Consider the following 17,024-nt stretch of genomic DNA (forward strand, 5'->3'; position numbering starts at 1 on the left):
GCCTGTCAATTAATTTTCTTTCTATTTAAATCAACCTGAACTTCCCCCACCCAACACTGTGGCTTGCAGCTAAGAATTCTGGCTGTATTAAAACAGCTTTATTTATAACTTTGAAAATTGGACAGAAGAGTAAGAGATAATTGAAGTAAATTTTTATATCCATAGGATGAGACACTGTTTAGCTTCTAAAGACCACGCAGTATTTCTCAGTTTAAGTATTTTAATCAGAAAAAGAACTTAGTAGAAGACATTAGGTACTTAGAGAGTTCTTGGAAGGCTGGGTGTGTTGGCTAATGCCTATAATCCCAACGCTTTGGGAAGCCTAGGTGGAAGGAAAGATCACATGAGGCTAGGAGGTCAAGACCAGCATGGGCAACATAGTGAGACCCTATCTCTACCAAAAAAAAAAAAAAATAGCTGGGTGTGGTGGTGTGCACCTGTAGACCCAGCTACTCTGGAGGCTGAAGTGGGAGGATCACTTGAGCCTAGGAGTTTGAGGCTGTGGTGAACTATGATCATGCCACTGCCACTGTGCTCCAGCCTGAGTAACAGAACAAGACCCCATCTCAAAAGAAAAAAAAAAAGAAAAAAGAAAAGAAAAATTGTTGTAAGATTTCTAGATTGACTCCTAAAACAATAGCAAACAAACTCACAGGGGTGCTGTTCCCCCTGAGGCCAACACAAATTAGGGAGGAAAGAAGCTAATGCCACACAAACAACTATTTACACCCAAGAAACCACAGAACGTGTACCTGAAGCTACAGATGAGAAATTAGCACAACTTATCCCACTGATTTTTGACACCCAGGAAGCTAGAAAATGGACCCTGGAATGCTGCTACAGGAAAGCCTCATATTTCCAAACCTTGCTAATAAGAGCTAATAACACTCAGGTTCAACCTCCAATTTTATAGGATACTGTTTGCATAGGGGAGGATAAAACGCTTGCATATGCACAGATTGTCTCTGGAAGGATATGTAAACCAGTAACCAGGATGATTTCTAAGATGAGGCTGGGGGACGTGAGTAAGAGGGAGAAGCTTTTCATAGTACACCTTTTTTTGTTTTTGTTTGTTTGTTTGCTTTTTGAGCAAATATCCTGGGAAGTTTATTTGGCTTTTTGTTTGTTTGTTTAAGGACTTCAACTTTTTAGAGTAGTTTGAGGTTCACAGAAAAACTGAATGGAAAGTAGAGAGATTTCCCACATACCTTCACCCCAACACATGTAGAGCCTCCTCCATCATCAACATCCCTACCAGACTGGTACATTTGTTACAGTTGATGAGCCTACATTGGCACATCATTTCCACCCGTAGTTTACACCAGGGTGTCGTACATCCCATGGGTCTTAACAAATGTATAGTAACACGTATCCCTCATTATAGTGTCGTAAGAGTAGTAGTTTCACTGCCCAAAAAAGTCCTCTGTGCTCTGCTTATTCATCCTTTTTTCTCCCAAACCATTGATCTCTTTACTGTCTCCATAGTTTTGCCTTTTTTAGAATGTCATGTAGTTAGAATCATACAGTATGTAGCCTTTTAAAATTGGCTTCACTTAGTAATAAACAATTAAGTTTCTTCCATGTCTTTTCTTTTTTTAATTTTTTATTATTTAAGTTCTGGGGTACATGTGCAGATCATGCAGGATTGTTACATGGATATACACATGCCATGAGCTTTGCTGCAACCATTCCCCCTGTCATCTGCATTAGGTATTTCTCCTATTGTTATTCCTCCCCAATTCCCCCACCCCCTGCTATCCTTTTCCTAGCTCCCTGACCGCCAACAGACCCGGGTGTGTGATGTTCCCCTCCCCTGTGTCCATGTGTTCTCATTGTTCAACACCCATTTATGAGTGAGAACATGTGGAGTATACCCTTTTTTGGGGAGTTGGAGCGTATATTGTACTGTGGTTATCATCACCTATTCAAAAAGTTAGCAAGTTAAATTTTACCTGTTTCTTAGCTCAGTAGTTTTCACTATATTACAAGGGAACACACCCCCAGTCCTCTAAGGAAGCTTTCAAGGGTCTTCGAAAGGGGAGAGCAGGGTAGGTCGCTGGGTATTGAACTTCTGCTTCAGCCAGAGCAACTCTGATTCTTATCTGATCTTTGGTTCAAGCTTCTGAGTAAGATTAAGTTTGAAGAAGGTGTTTTCCTGCTCTTCTTAAAAATTAAGAGCTGGCTGGGTGTGGTGGCTCATGCCTGTAATCCCAGCACTTTGGGAGGCCAAGGCAGGTGTATCACCTGAGGTCAGGAGTTCAAGACCAGACTGGCCAATATTGCGATAAAAATGCAATAATTAGCCAGGTGTGGTGGTGTGCACCTGTAATCCCAGCTACTCGGGAGGCTGAGGCAGAAGAATCACTTTAACCTGAGAGGCGGAGGTTGCAGTGAGCCAAGATTATGCCACTGCACTCCAGACTGGGCAATGGAGTGAGACTCTGCCTTAAAAAAAAAATTAAAAGCTAGTGTTATAGAAGAATATTAGATGTCATGGAGAACTGTTCATTATTATATATTAAATGGGAAATGGGATAAAAAATAAATGTAAATTTATTTACAAGAATAGGAAAAAGATTAGAAGTACAAATGCCAAATTTAATTTTGATAGTATTTTACTATTTCTTTGTGGTTCTCTTTCCCAAATTTATGACAGTTATTTTTTAAATTATTTTTTATCAGCATAAATACACATTATTTTTTAATGAAATAGAAAAATACTCTTGAAAATTTAGACACGTTATCAAATAAATGAAATGCTGCTGGTTGACATCTGTGAAGAATTTGCTAGATGAAACCTCCAACTGATATTTCGGAAATGTGTTAGATGTGAGTCAAAGTATTTTTTTTTCATTACTCAGGGAAATTCGATGAGGCTGGAAACAGGTGAGTCTCCTTCTGGCTCCCATCAGCTTAGTCCTTTCAGTATTTATGTCAGTATACCATGAAAAAATTTGGGAAGAACTGTGTTTTACTAACATGGAAATAAGCATCTGTAGCATGCTTTCCTTATTCATAAAGAATGATAATATTAATAACCCAAACAGTAGCCTAATATCCTTAATAAGGGCTACCATTTATTAAGTACTTATGTGCCAGGCACTGTCCTAAGTACTATTATTTCAGTTCTCTTGACAGCCATATGAAGTTTACATACTCCAGTTTTATAGGTGAAAAATGGATGTGATTATGTGAAATTAGTGACATGCTACAATCTTGAATGGTAGAAATAGGATTCTAACCTAAGTATATCTTACTCCAGTGTCTCTAGTCTCAACCAGTATGGTGTACTGTACCCTTTTTTCCGGAACCTATCAATTATGTGAAGCAGTATACAGCTATATCACATGATTACAAGTATGACAAGGGCTGTCTTCACCATCTCTCTCCCACTAGAGCATCAGTTCCATAAGGACAGAGAACTTGTCTGTCTTACTCACCTAGCACAATATCTGGAACATCATAGGAACTTAGATATTTGTTGAATGAACAAATAACTCTGGCTGCACATCAAAATTACCCATAAAGATTTTGAAACATTCAGATGTCGGGAGCCTACCTCATCTCCCAACTAGCATCACCAAGGGAAGAAGCATATGTTTTTAAAGATCTACAGGTATCAGGCGTGATGGCTCACACCTGTAATCTCAGCACTTTGGGAGGCTGAGGTGGGTGGATCACATGAGGCCAGGAGTTCGACACCAGCCTGGTGGCCAACATGAAGAAACCCATATCTACTAAAAATATAAAAATTTTATGGGCGTGGTGGCACACGCCTGTAATCCCAGCTCCTCAGGAGGTTGAGCTGGGAGAATAGCTTGAACCCAGGAGGCAGAGGCTGCAGTAAGCCCAGATTGTTGTACTTCACTCCAGCTGGGATAACAGAGTGAGAACCTGTCTGAAAAAAAGAAGAAGAAGAAGGAAACTACAGATGATTCTAATGCTTAGGCAAGATACAGAAACCCCTATCCTAGAGCAGTGGTTCTCTAACTTTAATATGTGGCAGAATTACCTGCAGAACTTGTTAAAATTCCCAGAGCTTCTATTTACCTGGTCTGGGGTAGAGCTTGAGAATTTGCATTTCTTACAAGTTCCCAGGTGGTACTGATACTGCTGGTCTGTGAATAACATGTGTAAGAACTACTGTTCTAGAGACTTGGTTGTACGGGACTAAATCAGAACATTTTTACCTAGAACTTTAAGCAGGAGATTTAGTCAGACAAGCCAAAATAAACATTGGTCACTCAAGCAATGCAGGTTTTAGTCACAGTATTCAAAACATCCAGGAATCTGTCGTGCCCATTGAGCATGTTGCTCTAAAAGTTTCTTTGAACAATTGTGTATCATTTTTTTCCAAGCCAAACTATCCAGCTTTATTAAAGATACTTTCCATTAATAATCCGGGTATTTCAGGCAGAACATGGGCAGATAATAGTTAACAGTATACAACAACTTTCAAACTCCCTTCTTCAATGGACTACCAAAATTAGCCACTATAAAACCCAGTTAAGTCTTCATTTGATGCTCTGAATAGGGAAAGTTTAGAGTGAGGGTTGACATTTCACGTTTAGCATGTTGTTTAACAGCTTTTTCATGAGCTGACCCTGACTTCCAAGAAATGAAATAAAAATGGCAGAATTTATCTGAAAATCCACAATCTAGAAATGGAACCTCTACTCTTTTGGGGGGCTTCATCTCAGTAGCACCACTGGAAAGTCTGATTGCCTGACACACTGGTAACCAATTACTGGGGGAGGTCAAGGCCCAACAGGTGTCTGGGTTTGAGAGTTAAGTCTATGTTGAAGATGGCAGGGGAGAAGAGGACATAACAACAAATTTGTTTTCTCATGCCACAAGGGATTTGTGCCTAGGTGGCAACATGTGTCAAAGTCATGGAATCCCTCCTCCTTTGAGTCAAGAGGAAATCTCTCAAAATGGGAAGGGAAAGATGTTTTCCCCACATCAATCCAGTGTCAGAGACATTCTATTAGGGACCTATGACCCTTCCCCACAATACAACAATAAAGTGTTCTGTGTGCTAACAACATAGCTTAAAAAAAAAGTAAAACAAGGCTAGGAATGGTGGCTCATGCCTGTAATCCCAGCACTTTGGGAGGCCAAAGCGGGTGGATCACTTGAGGTCAGGAGCTCCAAGACCAGCCTGGCCAACATGGTAAAACTCTCCCTCTACTAAAAATACAACAGATTAGCCAGACATGGTGGCAGACACCTGTAATCCTAGCTACTGGGGAGGCCAAGTCAGGAGAACCGCTTGAACTCAGGAGGCAGAGGTTGCAGTGAGCCAAGATAGTGCCATTGCACTCCAGCCTGGGCAACAAGAGCAAAAACTCCATCTCAAAAAAAAAAAAAAAAAAAAAGTAAAACAAATTCTGCATTTTTATAAAACTTGATAAAAATAGTATTTCAAACTGTATAGTCACCAGAAATGCACAGTTAGCAAAAATGCACACATTTCACTTGGCATCTCCAGCACCTTCAGCTTTCTGTTCCTGGTCTGTTTGGGCATCTCCATTTTCTGCAGGGTTATTTCCCTCCCTGCCAGTGTCAGCTTTTTCCTTTCTTCCTTTGGGTCCCTCCTCTCTCTCTCCTTTGCTGGGGCCTTTTTAGGGTTGGGCTCTGGCTTTGGAGGGGCAGGTTTAGGAGACAACCTTGCGGATCTTCTCTGGTTTGTTCTTCACCTTGGCTCTACCTCCCGTAGCATCCCTTCAGCTTTTTCTTGGGCGTGGCGGTGATGGGGCGGGCCATAGACAATGGATGCAGGAATGCAGCAGCATGCAGACTTTGGTTGGCATAGACGACGGATGCAGGAGTGCAGCAGCATGCGGACTTTGGTTGGCATAGACGACGGATGCAGGAGCGCAGCAGCATGCGGACTTTGGTTGGCATAGACGACGGATGCAGGAATGCAGCAGCATGCAGACTTTGGTTGGCATAGACGACGGATGCAGGAGTGCAGCAGCATGCGGACTTTGGTTGGCATAGACGGAGTGCAGCAGCATGCGGACTTTGGTTGGCATAGACGACGGATGCAGGAATGCAGCAGCATGCGGACTTTGGTTGGCATAGACGACGGGTGCAGGAGTGCAGCAGCATGCGGACTTTGGTTGGCATAGACGGAGCGCAGCAGCATGCGGACTTTGGTTGGCATAGACGACGGATGCAGGAGCGCAGCAGCATGCGGACTTTGGTTGGCATAGACGACGGATGCAGGAATGCAGCAGCATGCAGACTTTGGTTGGCATAGATGACAGGTGCAGGAGTGCAGCAGCATGCGGACTTTGGTTGACATAGACGGAGTGCAGCAGCATGCGAACTTTGGTTGGCATAGATGACGGATGCAGGAGTGCAGCAGCATGCGGACTTTGGTTGGCATAGACGACGGGTGCAGGAGTGCAGCAGCATGCGGACTTTGGTTGGCATAGATGACGGATGCAGGAGTGCAGCAGCATGCGGACTTTGGTTGGCATAGACGACGGGTGCAGGAGTGCAGCAGCATGCGGACTTTGGTTGGCATAGACGGAGTGCAGCAGCATGCGGACTTTGGTTGGCATAGACGACGGATGCAGGAATGCAGCAGCATGCGGACTTTGGTTGGCATAGACGACGGATGCAGGAATGCAGCAGCATGCGGACTTTGGTTGGCATAGACGACAGATGCAGGAGTGCAGCAGCATGCGGACTTTGGTTGGCATAGACGGAGTGCAGCAGCATGCGGACTTTGGTTGGCATAGACGACGGATGCAGGAGCGCAGCAGCATGCGGACTTTGGTTGGCATAGACGACGGGTGCAGGAGTGCAGCAGCATGCGGACTTTGGTTGGCATAGACGACGGATGCAGGAATGCAGCAGCATGCGGACTTTGGTTGGCATAGACGGAGTGCAGCAGCATGCAGACTTTGGTTGGCATAGACGACGGGTGCAGGAGTGCAGCAGCATGCGGACTTTGGTTGGCATAGATGACGGATGCAGGAGTGCAGCAGCATGCGGACTTTGGTTGGCATAGACGGAGTGCAGCAGCATGCGGACTTTGGTTGGCATAGACGACGGGTGCAGGAGTGCAGCAGCATGCGGACTTTGGTTGGCATAGACGATGGATGCAGGAGCGCAGCAGCATGCGGACTTTGGTTGGGCTGCGGTTGCTCTTGCCCCTTCTTCACATTGCTCAGGCTCTTGGGGCTTTATAGGTTTTTCAGCATATTTTTTAACACCCTAGAGAAAAACATTTCTTTGATCAGTTCAACCTTAAACTGTTTGGGCCCGCACAGGCCAGTTTTTACACTCTGGAAAAGATATCCTTATCTGCTCAGGCACTCTTATCCATATCCCACCTCCAAGCAGTGTGGTGTCCACTCCCTAGAACTCCGTGGGTCTTGTCTTACGTGGGCAGCCCCCGGTTTCTCCTCATGGTGCTCTCTTCTTCCATGATCGTCCTTATCCTGGACCAGGAGATCTGGCAACAGGAGCTTTGATAGAGCCTTTTTCCTTTTTTTCCTGGTTATTATTTCAAGAACCAAAGTTCCTGGATGATACCTAGTCTTAGGGTATTAAGAAACTATTATAGACTAGTAAATATGTTTCCATTATCTGCAACTGCAACTAATGGAAATTAGAAAGAGTTATTAGGTACCAGTGGACACTGGGCTTTGGGTGAAAATTTAAGCTTCTATATCTAGCCAATGGGCCTTATAACTAATAGTATTTGGCTTGGTTTTTAGATGACTTCCATCTCATGCCTGTTGCTTTTGTACCATTCATTTTATGTATTTTTAATTGTTTAAAGAAGAGCTGCTCGAGTTTTATAAATGGTGTTTTTCTCCTTCTGTTAGGTCTCTCTGCAATGCAATCAATGTTTACAACCTCACCTGCAATAACTGTTCAGAAAACTGCACTGATGTTCTGTTTAGTAACAAGATTACCTTCTTAATGGACCTCCTGATACACCAGTTGATGGTATGTAATATTATTGCTTTGAGTTAGAAGCAGTTAAGGTTAGAGAAATAGTCCCTGTGGAGAAAACTAAAAGAATTCAACTTATTTACTCTCCAGATTAAAAAAAATGAAAGTGAAGATGACTATGAGAATAAAATAGAGACTGGCAGACAAACTTACTAATAATTTGAAATTTTTGTACTAGATTCTTTTAAGTTCTAATATTTAATGGATAATAGGCTTGTAACACTTGCTAAGGTTACAAATTTACACAGTTAGATTTAGGCTTTGGAATCAGTTGGATGTAAAGCCAAACCTCTAAATCCACAGGAATAAGTACTGTGGAAGGGAAGAACGTTAAGAAAGCCTCAAAACCTCTCTTCCCAGGTTAAGTTAAAAGGGTCAGTTTAAGAGGACTTTTTGATGGATATTTAGATTATTTTAGAAAAGAAACTCCTCTGTTAGAAAGGGGGAAACTTGTTATATTGTTGAAATGGGAACAAGCAGCCAATTGTCACCTTAAATTTTACTTCAGTTCACAGATGTTGAAAGAGGTAAGCTCAATATAATAGCCAAAGGTTTAAGTATGTCAACTGCAGTCACCAGGAGTTTCCTGGTGAAGTTTCTAAGCCCCTGAGGTATTGGCACAAAATAGCTCTCAAGCTGCAAGTTTATAACAGGAGATTTATTTTTCAGAACTGATTTACTTGTATTCAGCAGATAGTCTAATAACTCTTCCTTAAACTACAAGCTTCGCCTCTATCTGGTTAATTCCTGTGCATTTTGCAATCCTTAACCAAGGCTTAATGGTATCTTTTTCATGAAATCTTCCCAGCCTGACTCTTTCCCCAATCCAGGTTAAGTATACTTCTTATGTGATCTTAGGCATTATTTTCTAATAGACTTGATCACATTAAACTGTATTTAACTATTTTCTTGTCAATTTCCCCAACTAGCCATAAAATCGATGAGGACAGGAAGTAAGTTATCACTATCTCTAAGATTCTAACACAGGACCTGGCACTTAGTAGATTCAGTACACCATTGTATGCATGTGTGAGTGAATAAAGGAATTTTAATACGTCGCAAGCTGAAAATCAGAAATTGAATTATGAAGCCCTTACAGTCAGATATATTGACATTAAGAGGAAATAACAATAAGGGAAAGCAAACAAAAATACAGATCTGGAACTGTTGCACAGTTCAACAATGGCTTTTTATAGTGAGTCATCAGTCAAAGGCTACATTATATATGATTCTGTCTAAAAAATAAAGCATTAAAATATTAGTAACATATTTTAGCAAAATAAATTCTATCAGAAATATTTGAAAGGCAGCACAAGGAGAAAAGATAACGTTTGTTGTGTGGCCTTATATCCCAGGCATTTTAGTATGTATTGCTTCATTTAATTTTGAAAACAGCTTCTTAAAGTCATTATTACTATTCCATTTCATGGATGAGGAAACTTAAATCCCAGAGAGGCTGACTTGCCCAAAGCTACATAAATATTAAGTCAGAAAGCTAAGAATCAGACCTAGGTGTGTGAAACCCAAGTTGGGGGACATTCTGCACAATAACTGACTAATATTTTTCAAAACTGTCAATGTCATGAAAGACAAGGAAAAAGTGAGGAACTGTCACAGAATGGAGGAGACTAAGGAGGCATAACAATTAAATGTCAGGTATGAACCTGGACCAGAAAAAGGACATCCATAGGAAAACTGGGAAATTCAAATAAGATTATAAAATAGTCTGTTTTATCAGCTCAATGTTAATTTCTTCCTCTCAATTATCATACTATGTTTTTGTAAGATGTTAACAGTAAGAGACACTGGATTAAGAAATGCTCTAGTTTCGCAACATATTTGTTTACTTAAAATTATTTCAAAAGAAGAATGAAAAAGCAACTTCATACTCCCCTATCATTCCACACTGCATCATCTGGAAGAATTTGCTCTGTGAAGCTTATTCTGTGTTGGTGGTGGAAGAAGAGACATCACTTTGAACAGAACAAGTAATGAAAGAGAATGGCATTTGAAATGTGAGGGAATGAACAAGAAGACTTAAAGAATCTTGGCTCTGCTTATGCTATACATGTCATATGTCATAATATAGATTACATATTGTCTTAGTCCAGGCTGCTATTAAAAAATACCATAGACTGGGGGGCTTATAAACAACAAAAATTTATTTCTCACATTCTGTAGTCTGGAAGTTCAAGATCAGGGTACCAACAGGTTATGGTGAGGGCCCTCTTCCAGGTTTCAAACTGCTGACTTCTCACTTTATCCTCAGATGGTGCAAAGAGAGCCAGCTAATTCTCTGGCCTTCTTTTATAAGGGTGCTAATCTCATTCATGAGGATTCCACCCTTATGACCAAATTACCTCCCACAGGCCCCATCTCCAGATATCATCACATTAAGCATTCTATTTCAACATTTTAAGTTGGGAGGGACACACATTCAGACCCTAGTACATATAGCAAACGATAGGATGGCAGCCTGTATAGAGTTCTGTGGGAGCACAGAGAAGGATACTCAGTAATCCTGCCTGGGACATCACAAAGGAGGGACATTTGAGTTAGTTCTCAGCTCCTCATACTAGCTATTGTTAAGTACTAACCATGTGCCAGGAGCTGGTAAGTACCTTGATCCTCTTCTTCTTCTTTGAAAGCCCTAGTTCCCTTTGAATCTTGCTTGTAACCCAAGGTTTCCTGACCTCAGAAAAGCTTTTAATCTCAATGGAGTTGACCACATGCTGTGTTTATTATTCCCATGAATTTTGCTCAGTTTGGAACTGGGATCCTGGGACATTAGTTTGCCAAACACGGTTTATCCTTTTTATCCTTACACATGGCGCTTTCTGGGTTTTAAATTCCTTTTGGGCTCTTTATTGTAGCGCCATCAATTCTTACTGTCACTGTGACTGGGTTTGTGGCAGTGAGTAAAGGAGGATGTGTTTCCTGGTTTGGGGTGGTTGGTGACGGTGATTTTTATGTTTCCGAAAATCACTTGAGTATATTTTCATTTTTCTTGCTAACTGGTTTTAATGTACATGTAACTGAAATATGGACCACTAGCTTGTTAGTTTCCTTTAAATAAGGGATTAAAAAATAGTTGTCAACACATTTGCAAACAAGAATAGAAAAAAGCGTAAAAGAAGCTAATTAGTTATTTACAAGACAACTGATTATCATCAGGTTCTTCCGTCTTTCTGGTTGTTTAGGAAACCCAGATGGCTTAGGAGACATTTTTCTTCTAGCCGCTTGGAGTGTGTTTTGGTACTCTTGTATTTCATTCTAATTACTATTTGCAAAGCATTATACAGATGCCTGGGTTACGGGGGTGAATTGGACACAGTTCTGTGACTCTAGAAGCCCACACTTAAGGAAGGAAGAAATTGCATACACAAATATTAATGACTATAAGAAGCTATGAGAAGTTCTGTAATGTTATCAGAGCTACAAAGTAGCCTAGACAACCTAGTAGTGTACCTAGCACGTAATAGGTGCTTGTTCAATATTTAATGAACGAATGAATAAATTCTAACTTGGGGAATTGGGAAGATTTGGGGGAAGAAGTCTAATTTGATTATATATACCTTGAGTACTTTGAACCCAAGAGTTCAAAGCTAGAGTGGACCATGATTGTGCCACTTCACTTCAGGCTGGGCCACAGAGTGACATCCTGTCTTTTAAAAAAAAAAAAAGACACCCAATTCTCAGCTTCTCTGGGAGGGAGAGAGATGAGTGTAGCATGTATACAATATCCCAGCTTTTTGGAAGGCTGCCTGAGAGACTGCTATCTGTCTTGCCTGACCCGGGTGCTGATAGGAGGCTAGCATACTTTGGATGCTGCTGAGAACAACAGAGAGCAGGGAGGCTTGCTGCCGTAAAACTAGAGAACATGCAATGTGTATTAGTCTGTTCTCGCACTGCTACAAAGAACTACCTGAGACTGGGTAATTTATAGAGAAAAGAGGTTTAATTGAATCACAGTTCTACAGGCTGTACAGGAAGCATGGTCGGGGGGCCTTGAGAAACTTAGAATCATGGCAGAAGACAAAAGGGAAGCAGGCACATCTTACACGGCTGGAGAAGGAGGAAGAGAGTGAAGGAGGAGACACTGCACACTTTTAAAAAAACAAGATCTTGTGAAAACTCACTGTCACAAGAACAGCAAGGGAGAAATCTCCCCCTATGACCCAATCACCTCCCACTAGGCCCTCCTCCATCATTGAAGGTTTCAATTCAACATGACCTTTGGGCAGGACACAAATCCAAACCATAGCACAGTGCTAAAGGCAGATACCAGAGGAAGGGAGAGAATGTGATCACTTGAATAACAAAGCACCAAGGATCTCAGGTTGAGAAATTGCATACATAAGTTGTATTTATCAGCAGAAACACTGCAAGCCAGAAGGGAGTGGAGGGATATATTCAAAGTGCCAATCAACTGATCTTTGACAAGATTGCCAGGAATACACAGCAGGAAAAGGATAGTCTTCAATAAACTGTATTGGGAAAACTGGATATCCACATGCATACATATGATATTGGACCCTTATTTTACACCATACACAAAAATAAACTCAAAACTGATTAAACACTTAAATGTAAGACTTGATTTAAAAAAAAACCCAAATTAAAACATAGGGGAAAAACCTTCATAACATTGATCTTGACAGTAATTTATTGGATATGACACCAAAGCAGGGCAGCAAAAGCCAAAAATAGATCAAAGAGACTACGTTCAAATAAAAAGCTTCTGCATCAGAGGAAACCATCAGCAGTGCAAAAAGGCAGCCTACAGAATGAAAGTGAATATTATCAAACCATATGTCTGATAAAGGGGTGCTACGGGCTGAATGTTTGTGTCCCCAGAATTCATATGTTGAACTCTAATCACCACTGCGATGGAATTAGGAGGAGGAATCTTTGAAAGGTGATTTGATCATGAGGGCAGATCACTCATGAATAAGTTTAGAACGCTTATAAAAGATGTCCCAGAGAGCTGCCTTACACCTTCTCTCAGGAGGGGACACAGCTGGAAAGTGCCTTCTACGAACCAGAAAGCAGACCCTTAACAGACACCACTTCTGCCAGCATCTTGATCTCAGGACTTTCTAACTTCCTAAACTGTGAGAAATAAATTCCTGTCTGTTGCTTATAACAGTATTTTGTTATAGCAGCTCAAATGGACTAAGTCATAAGTTAATATCCAAAATATGTAAATAACTACAACTAAATAGCAAAAATATGTGATCAATTTAAAATGAGCAAAGGACTTAGACATTTCTTCAAAGAAATATACAGATGAACAATACACAGATAAACAACAGGTATATGAAAAGATAACCAAAATCACTAATCACTGTGAAAATGCAAATCAAAACCACAATGAAATATCACCTCATACCTGTCAGGATGGCTGTTACAAAACAAATCAAAAAATCAGTATTGGTGGAAGTGTGGTGAAATTGGAAACTTTGTACACTTTGGGTGCAGCCACTAAGGAAAAAAAGTATGGAAGTTCCTCAAAAAAATAAAACTACCAGCCAGGCGCAGTGGCTCACGCCTGTAATCCCAGCACTTTGGGAGGCCGAGGCAGGTGGATCACGAGGTCAAGAGATCGAGACCATCCTGGTCAACATGGTGAAATCCTGTCTCTACTAAAAAAAAAAAATACAAAAAATTAGCTGGGCATGGTGGCGTGTGCCTGTAATCCCAGCTACTCAGGAGTCTGAGGCAGGAGAATTGCCTGAACTCAGGAGGCGGAGATTGCAGTGAGCCGAGATCACACCATTGCACTCCAGCCTGGGTAACAAGAGCGAAACTCTGTCTCAAAAAAAATAAAAATAAAAAAATAAAATAAAACTACCATATGATTTACCAATCCTACTTCTGGATATTTATTCAAAATAATTATAATTGGGATCTTGAATAGATATCTGCACTGCCATGTTCACTTCAGCATTATTCACAAGAACCAAGAGGTGGAAATACCTATATTCATCAACAGATGAGTGGATAAAGAAAATGTGGTCTATACAGTTTACCTTTAAATAACACAAGTTTGAACTGCAAGTCTATTTATACATAGATTTTTTTTCAACCAAACATGGATCAAAAATATGCAGTATTCATGGGGTACAAAACCCACACATATGGAAGACTGACTTTTCATATATGCAGCTTCCACAGAGCCAACTGCAGGACTTGAGAATATGCAGATTTGGGTATACACAGGGAGTGCTGAACCAATCCCCTGTGTATACTGAGGGACAGCTGTACAAACAATGGAATATTAATCAGCCTTAGGGAATTCTGTCATATGCTGTAATGTATAAACCTTGATGACATCATAAGTGAAATAAGCCAGTTACAAAAAGAGAAATACTGCATAATTATACTTATGTAAGATATCTAAAAGAATCAACCTTATAGAAACCAAGTAGAATGGTGGTTGCCAGGGACCAAGGGGAGGGGGGAAAACAGAGTTGTTTAGTAGGTATAGAGTTTCAGTCATGTGAGATGAGAAAGTTCTAGAGATCCATTTTACAACAATGTGCATATAGTTACCAATATTGTAATATGTACCTAAAAATTGATAAAATTGATGTTATATGTCTTTTTACCAAAAAAAAAAAAGCTAGTGAAAGTACTGAGTGCTGTGAAAATAGATGAGTAAGCTTTTAATGTTAGACAAGATCTAAACAGTCCAATATACTGAGTAGCAAATTGAGATGTGAAAAAGGGATCACAGAGCTACCTAGTGGCAGAACCATGACCTGGACTCTGGTCTCCTGAGTCCCTGACCAGGACTTTCCTTCCTGTAAGCTAAGATGTATCCTCACTTTATTAAGTTGACAGATGAAACAAAGCAACAGTTTTGTGACTAATTTTATAAGTTTAATAGTATTACTTTCGTAAGATATACTAAAGCACTTAATGAAAAGATTTATAATTTCTTGATGTTTCATTGCTTTTTAAAAGGCATTAAATGTTTTATTAGCAGTCTTATTTTTAATTCATAGTGACCTGTTCTTTATGAAATATTTAAAGAATATGCTGATAAACTGTGTGTATTTATTTTTGGGAGCCAAGGAGATTGTTAATTGAAAAGTGATGTACTAACCTTAAATAATTGATATGATACTGTTGAATCAGAGAGGCCGCTGGTGAGCTCTTCAGAAGGTGACAAGAAAGCCCTGGATACACAGAAAGGAAATCTAAGTGCAACCTTACAGCAAGGGGATTGTTTTTCACTTAGTCATGTACAGAGTCATCCAGGTGCCTGTTGAATTTCATTACAGCAGCAAGGCCTGGAACTCTCCATTCGTCACATTGTTTCTTTATATTGAGGAGCCAGAACATAGACTCCATAGTTAATTACATGGGAGCAAAAATCTCTCAACACTACAGGTAACAAACAGGACCCTTCCAGTTGCATCTCGTTTCCTTCTTTCCTCACCGTAGAGTATGGCACTTGCTCAGCATGTCTAGGACACATTGCCTTTTCCTTCAGCAAAAGTGTGAACTCTGTTTATATCTACTGTGCCATATGTCTTATTGACACAGAATTTCAAAACTGGAGAGGAGGCCTTCATAGTGTGTAGTCTATTTCAGTCCACTCGTTTTATAGATGAGGCTAATAGACTTCAAAAGAGAAGAGGGACGGGAGATATATTGCCCAAATTCTACAGCCTGTTACTAATGTAACGGGGATGCAAATTCAGGTCTCCTAAATCCTAACCTAACTTTCTATTATTTTACTTAACGGACTGCTTATTTAAAGTTGGTAGGAATAGTTAAGGGATGTTGTGTGTATGGAGTTTTACTCTCAAAGCTACATTCAGAATTCGGCTGTTAAAAGAATATGGGTTGAATTTTTAAATCAGATTGCCTTTCTACTACATTCATATGAAATAGGATCCTCACCACCATTATCACTATCACCTAAAATAATTAAATGACTTCTTGAGGAAGAAGCTGACACGTGTACCTTCATCAATGTGAAAGATTTGTCACACTGTTTACAAATAGTGATAAAGCATACAGAGGCCAGGTGTGGTGGCTCATGCCTGTAGTCTCAGCACTTTGGGAGGCTGAAGCAGGTGGATCACAAGGTCAGGAGTTCAAGACTAGCCTGGCCAAGATGCTGAAACCCCATCTCTCCTAAAAATACAAATATTAGCTGGGCATGGTGCCAGGCACCTGTAATCCCAGCTACATGGGAGGCTGAGGCAGAGAGTTGCTTGAACCCGGGAGACAGAGGTTGCAGTGAGCCGAGATCACGCCACTGCACTCCAGCCTGGACAACAAAGCGAGACTCCGTCTCAAAAAAAAAAAAAAAAAAAAAAAAATGCAAACAAAATTATTAAGGATGTAAAAGGTTTCAATAAAACTATTAACAGTTTAATGCACATAGACTCCTATGTGCAACATTAGAGAATATATATTCTTTATAAGCACATATGGAAAATTTATAAGAATTGATTACTCACTAAGCCATAAAGCAAGTATTATTAAATTTGAAAGAATCAGCATCATAGAAGATGACCCAGTTCTGCTTCGGTTATGGGCAAATAAGCTCCTTTCAGACTGATCGTCTTGCAGACAACAAATATAAATGCTGGATAAAGTATGTGAAAACAAATACCTGAAAGGTACTAAAGACCAACGAAAAGCAGACAGATTCTGATGGGAATAGTCACTTGGAAGAAAGGAACAACTTTGGGTAAGTTTCCTGGTTGTGTGGCTTTCAGCATGAGGGCAGGCTACAGTTAGCTAGAACTCTGCAATAGAAAATCCATAATATTTTTATCCTGAAGAACCAGAGGGTAGAATTCAGGGCAAAGACAAGTGCTAGAATGTTAGGAGGATATTCAGGAGGAGAAAGACACAAAGGGGTATCCCCTAAGTTTTACAGATATCTGCATGATTCTGAATATGCTGTACATGCATGAGACAGACTCCACATAACTTAGCTGAAGACAAAAGATCTGAACTGGGATTTGAGCCGCTATTCACTAGCAGAGTTTTGCAGTTTGAGTCCAACAAAGTCAAATAAA

The 17,024-nt window shown here is 40.5% G+C and overlaps 1 protein-coding gene across 8 annotated transcripts in view; it reads left to right on the top strand.

Moving 5' to 3' along the window:
- Positions 1-17,024, top strand: part of SCAPER (S-phase cyclin A associated protein in the ER) — a 522,830-nt gene that overhangs the window by 377,005 nt on the left and 128,801 nt on the right. For all 8 annotated transcript variants that reach the window (XM_012457694.2, XM_064382920.1, XM_064382918.1 and 5 more), the window contains one exon: positions 7,848-7,971. In XM_012457694.2, the coding sequence (XP_012313117.2) occupies positions 7,848-7,971 (124 nt within the window). The remainder of the gene's footprint in view (positions 1-7,847; positions 7,972-17,024) is intronic.

This window comes from Aotus nancymaae, unplaced genomic scaffold (assembly GCF_030222135.1).
Source record: "Aotus nancymaae isolate 86718 unplaced genomic scaffold, 86718_ANA_hifiasm-v0.15.2.pri h1tg000003l, whole genome shotgun sequence".
Classification (NCBI taxonomy): domain Eukaryota; kingdom Metazoa; phylum Chordata; class Mammalia; order Primates; family Aotidae; genus Aotus; species Aotus nancymaae.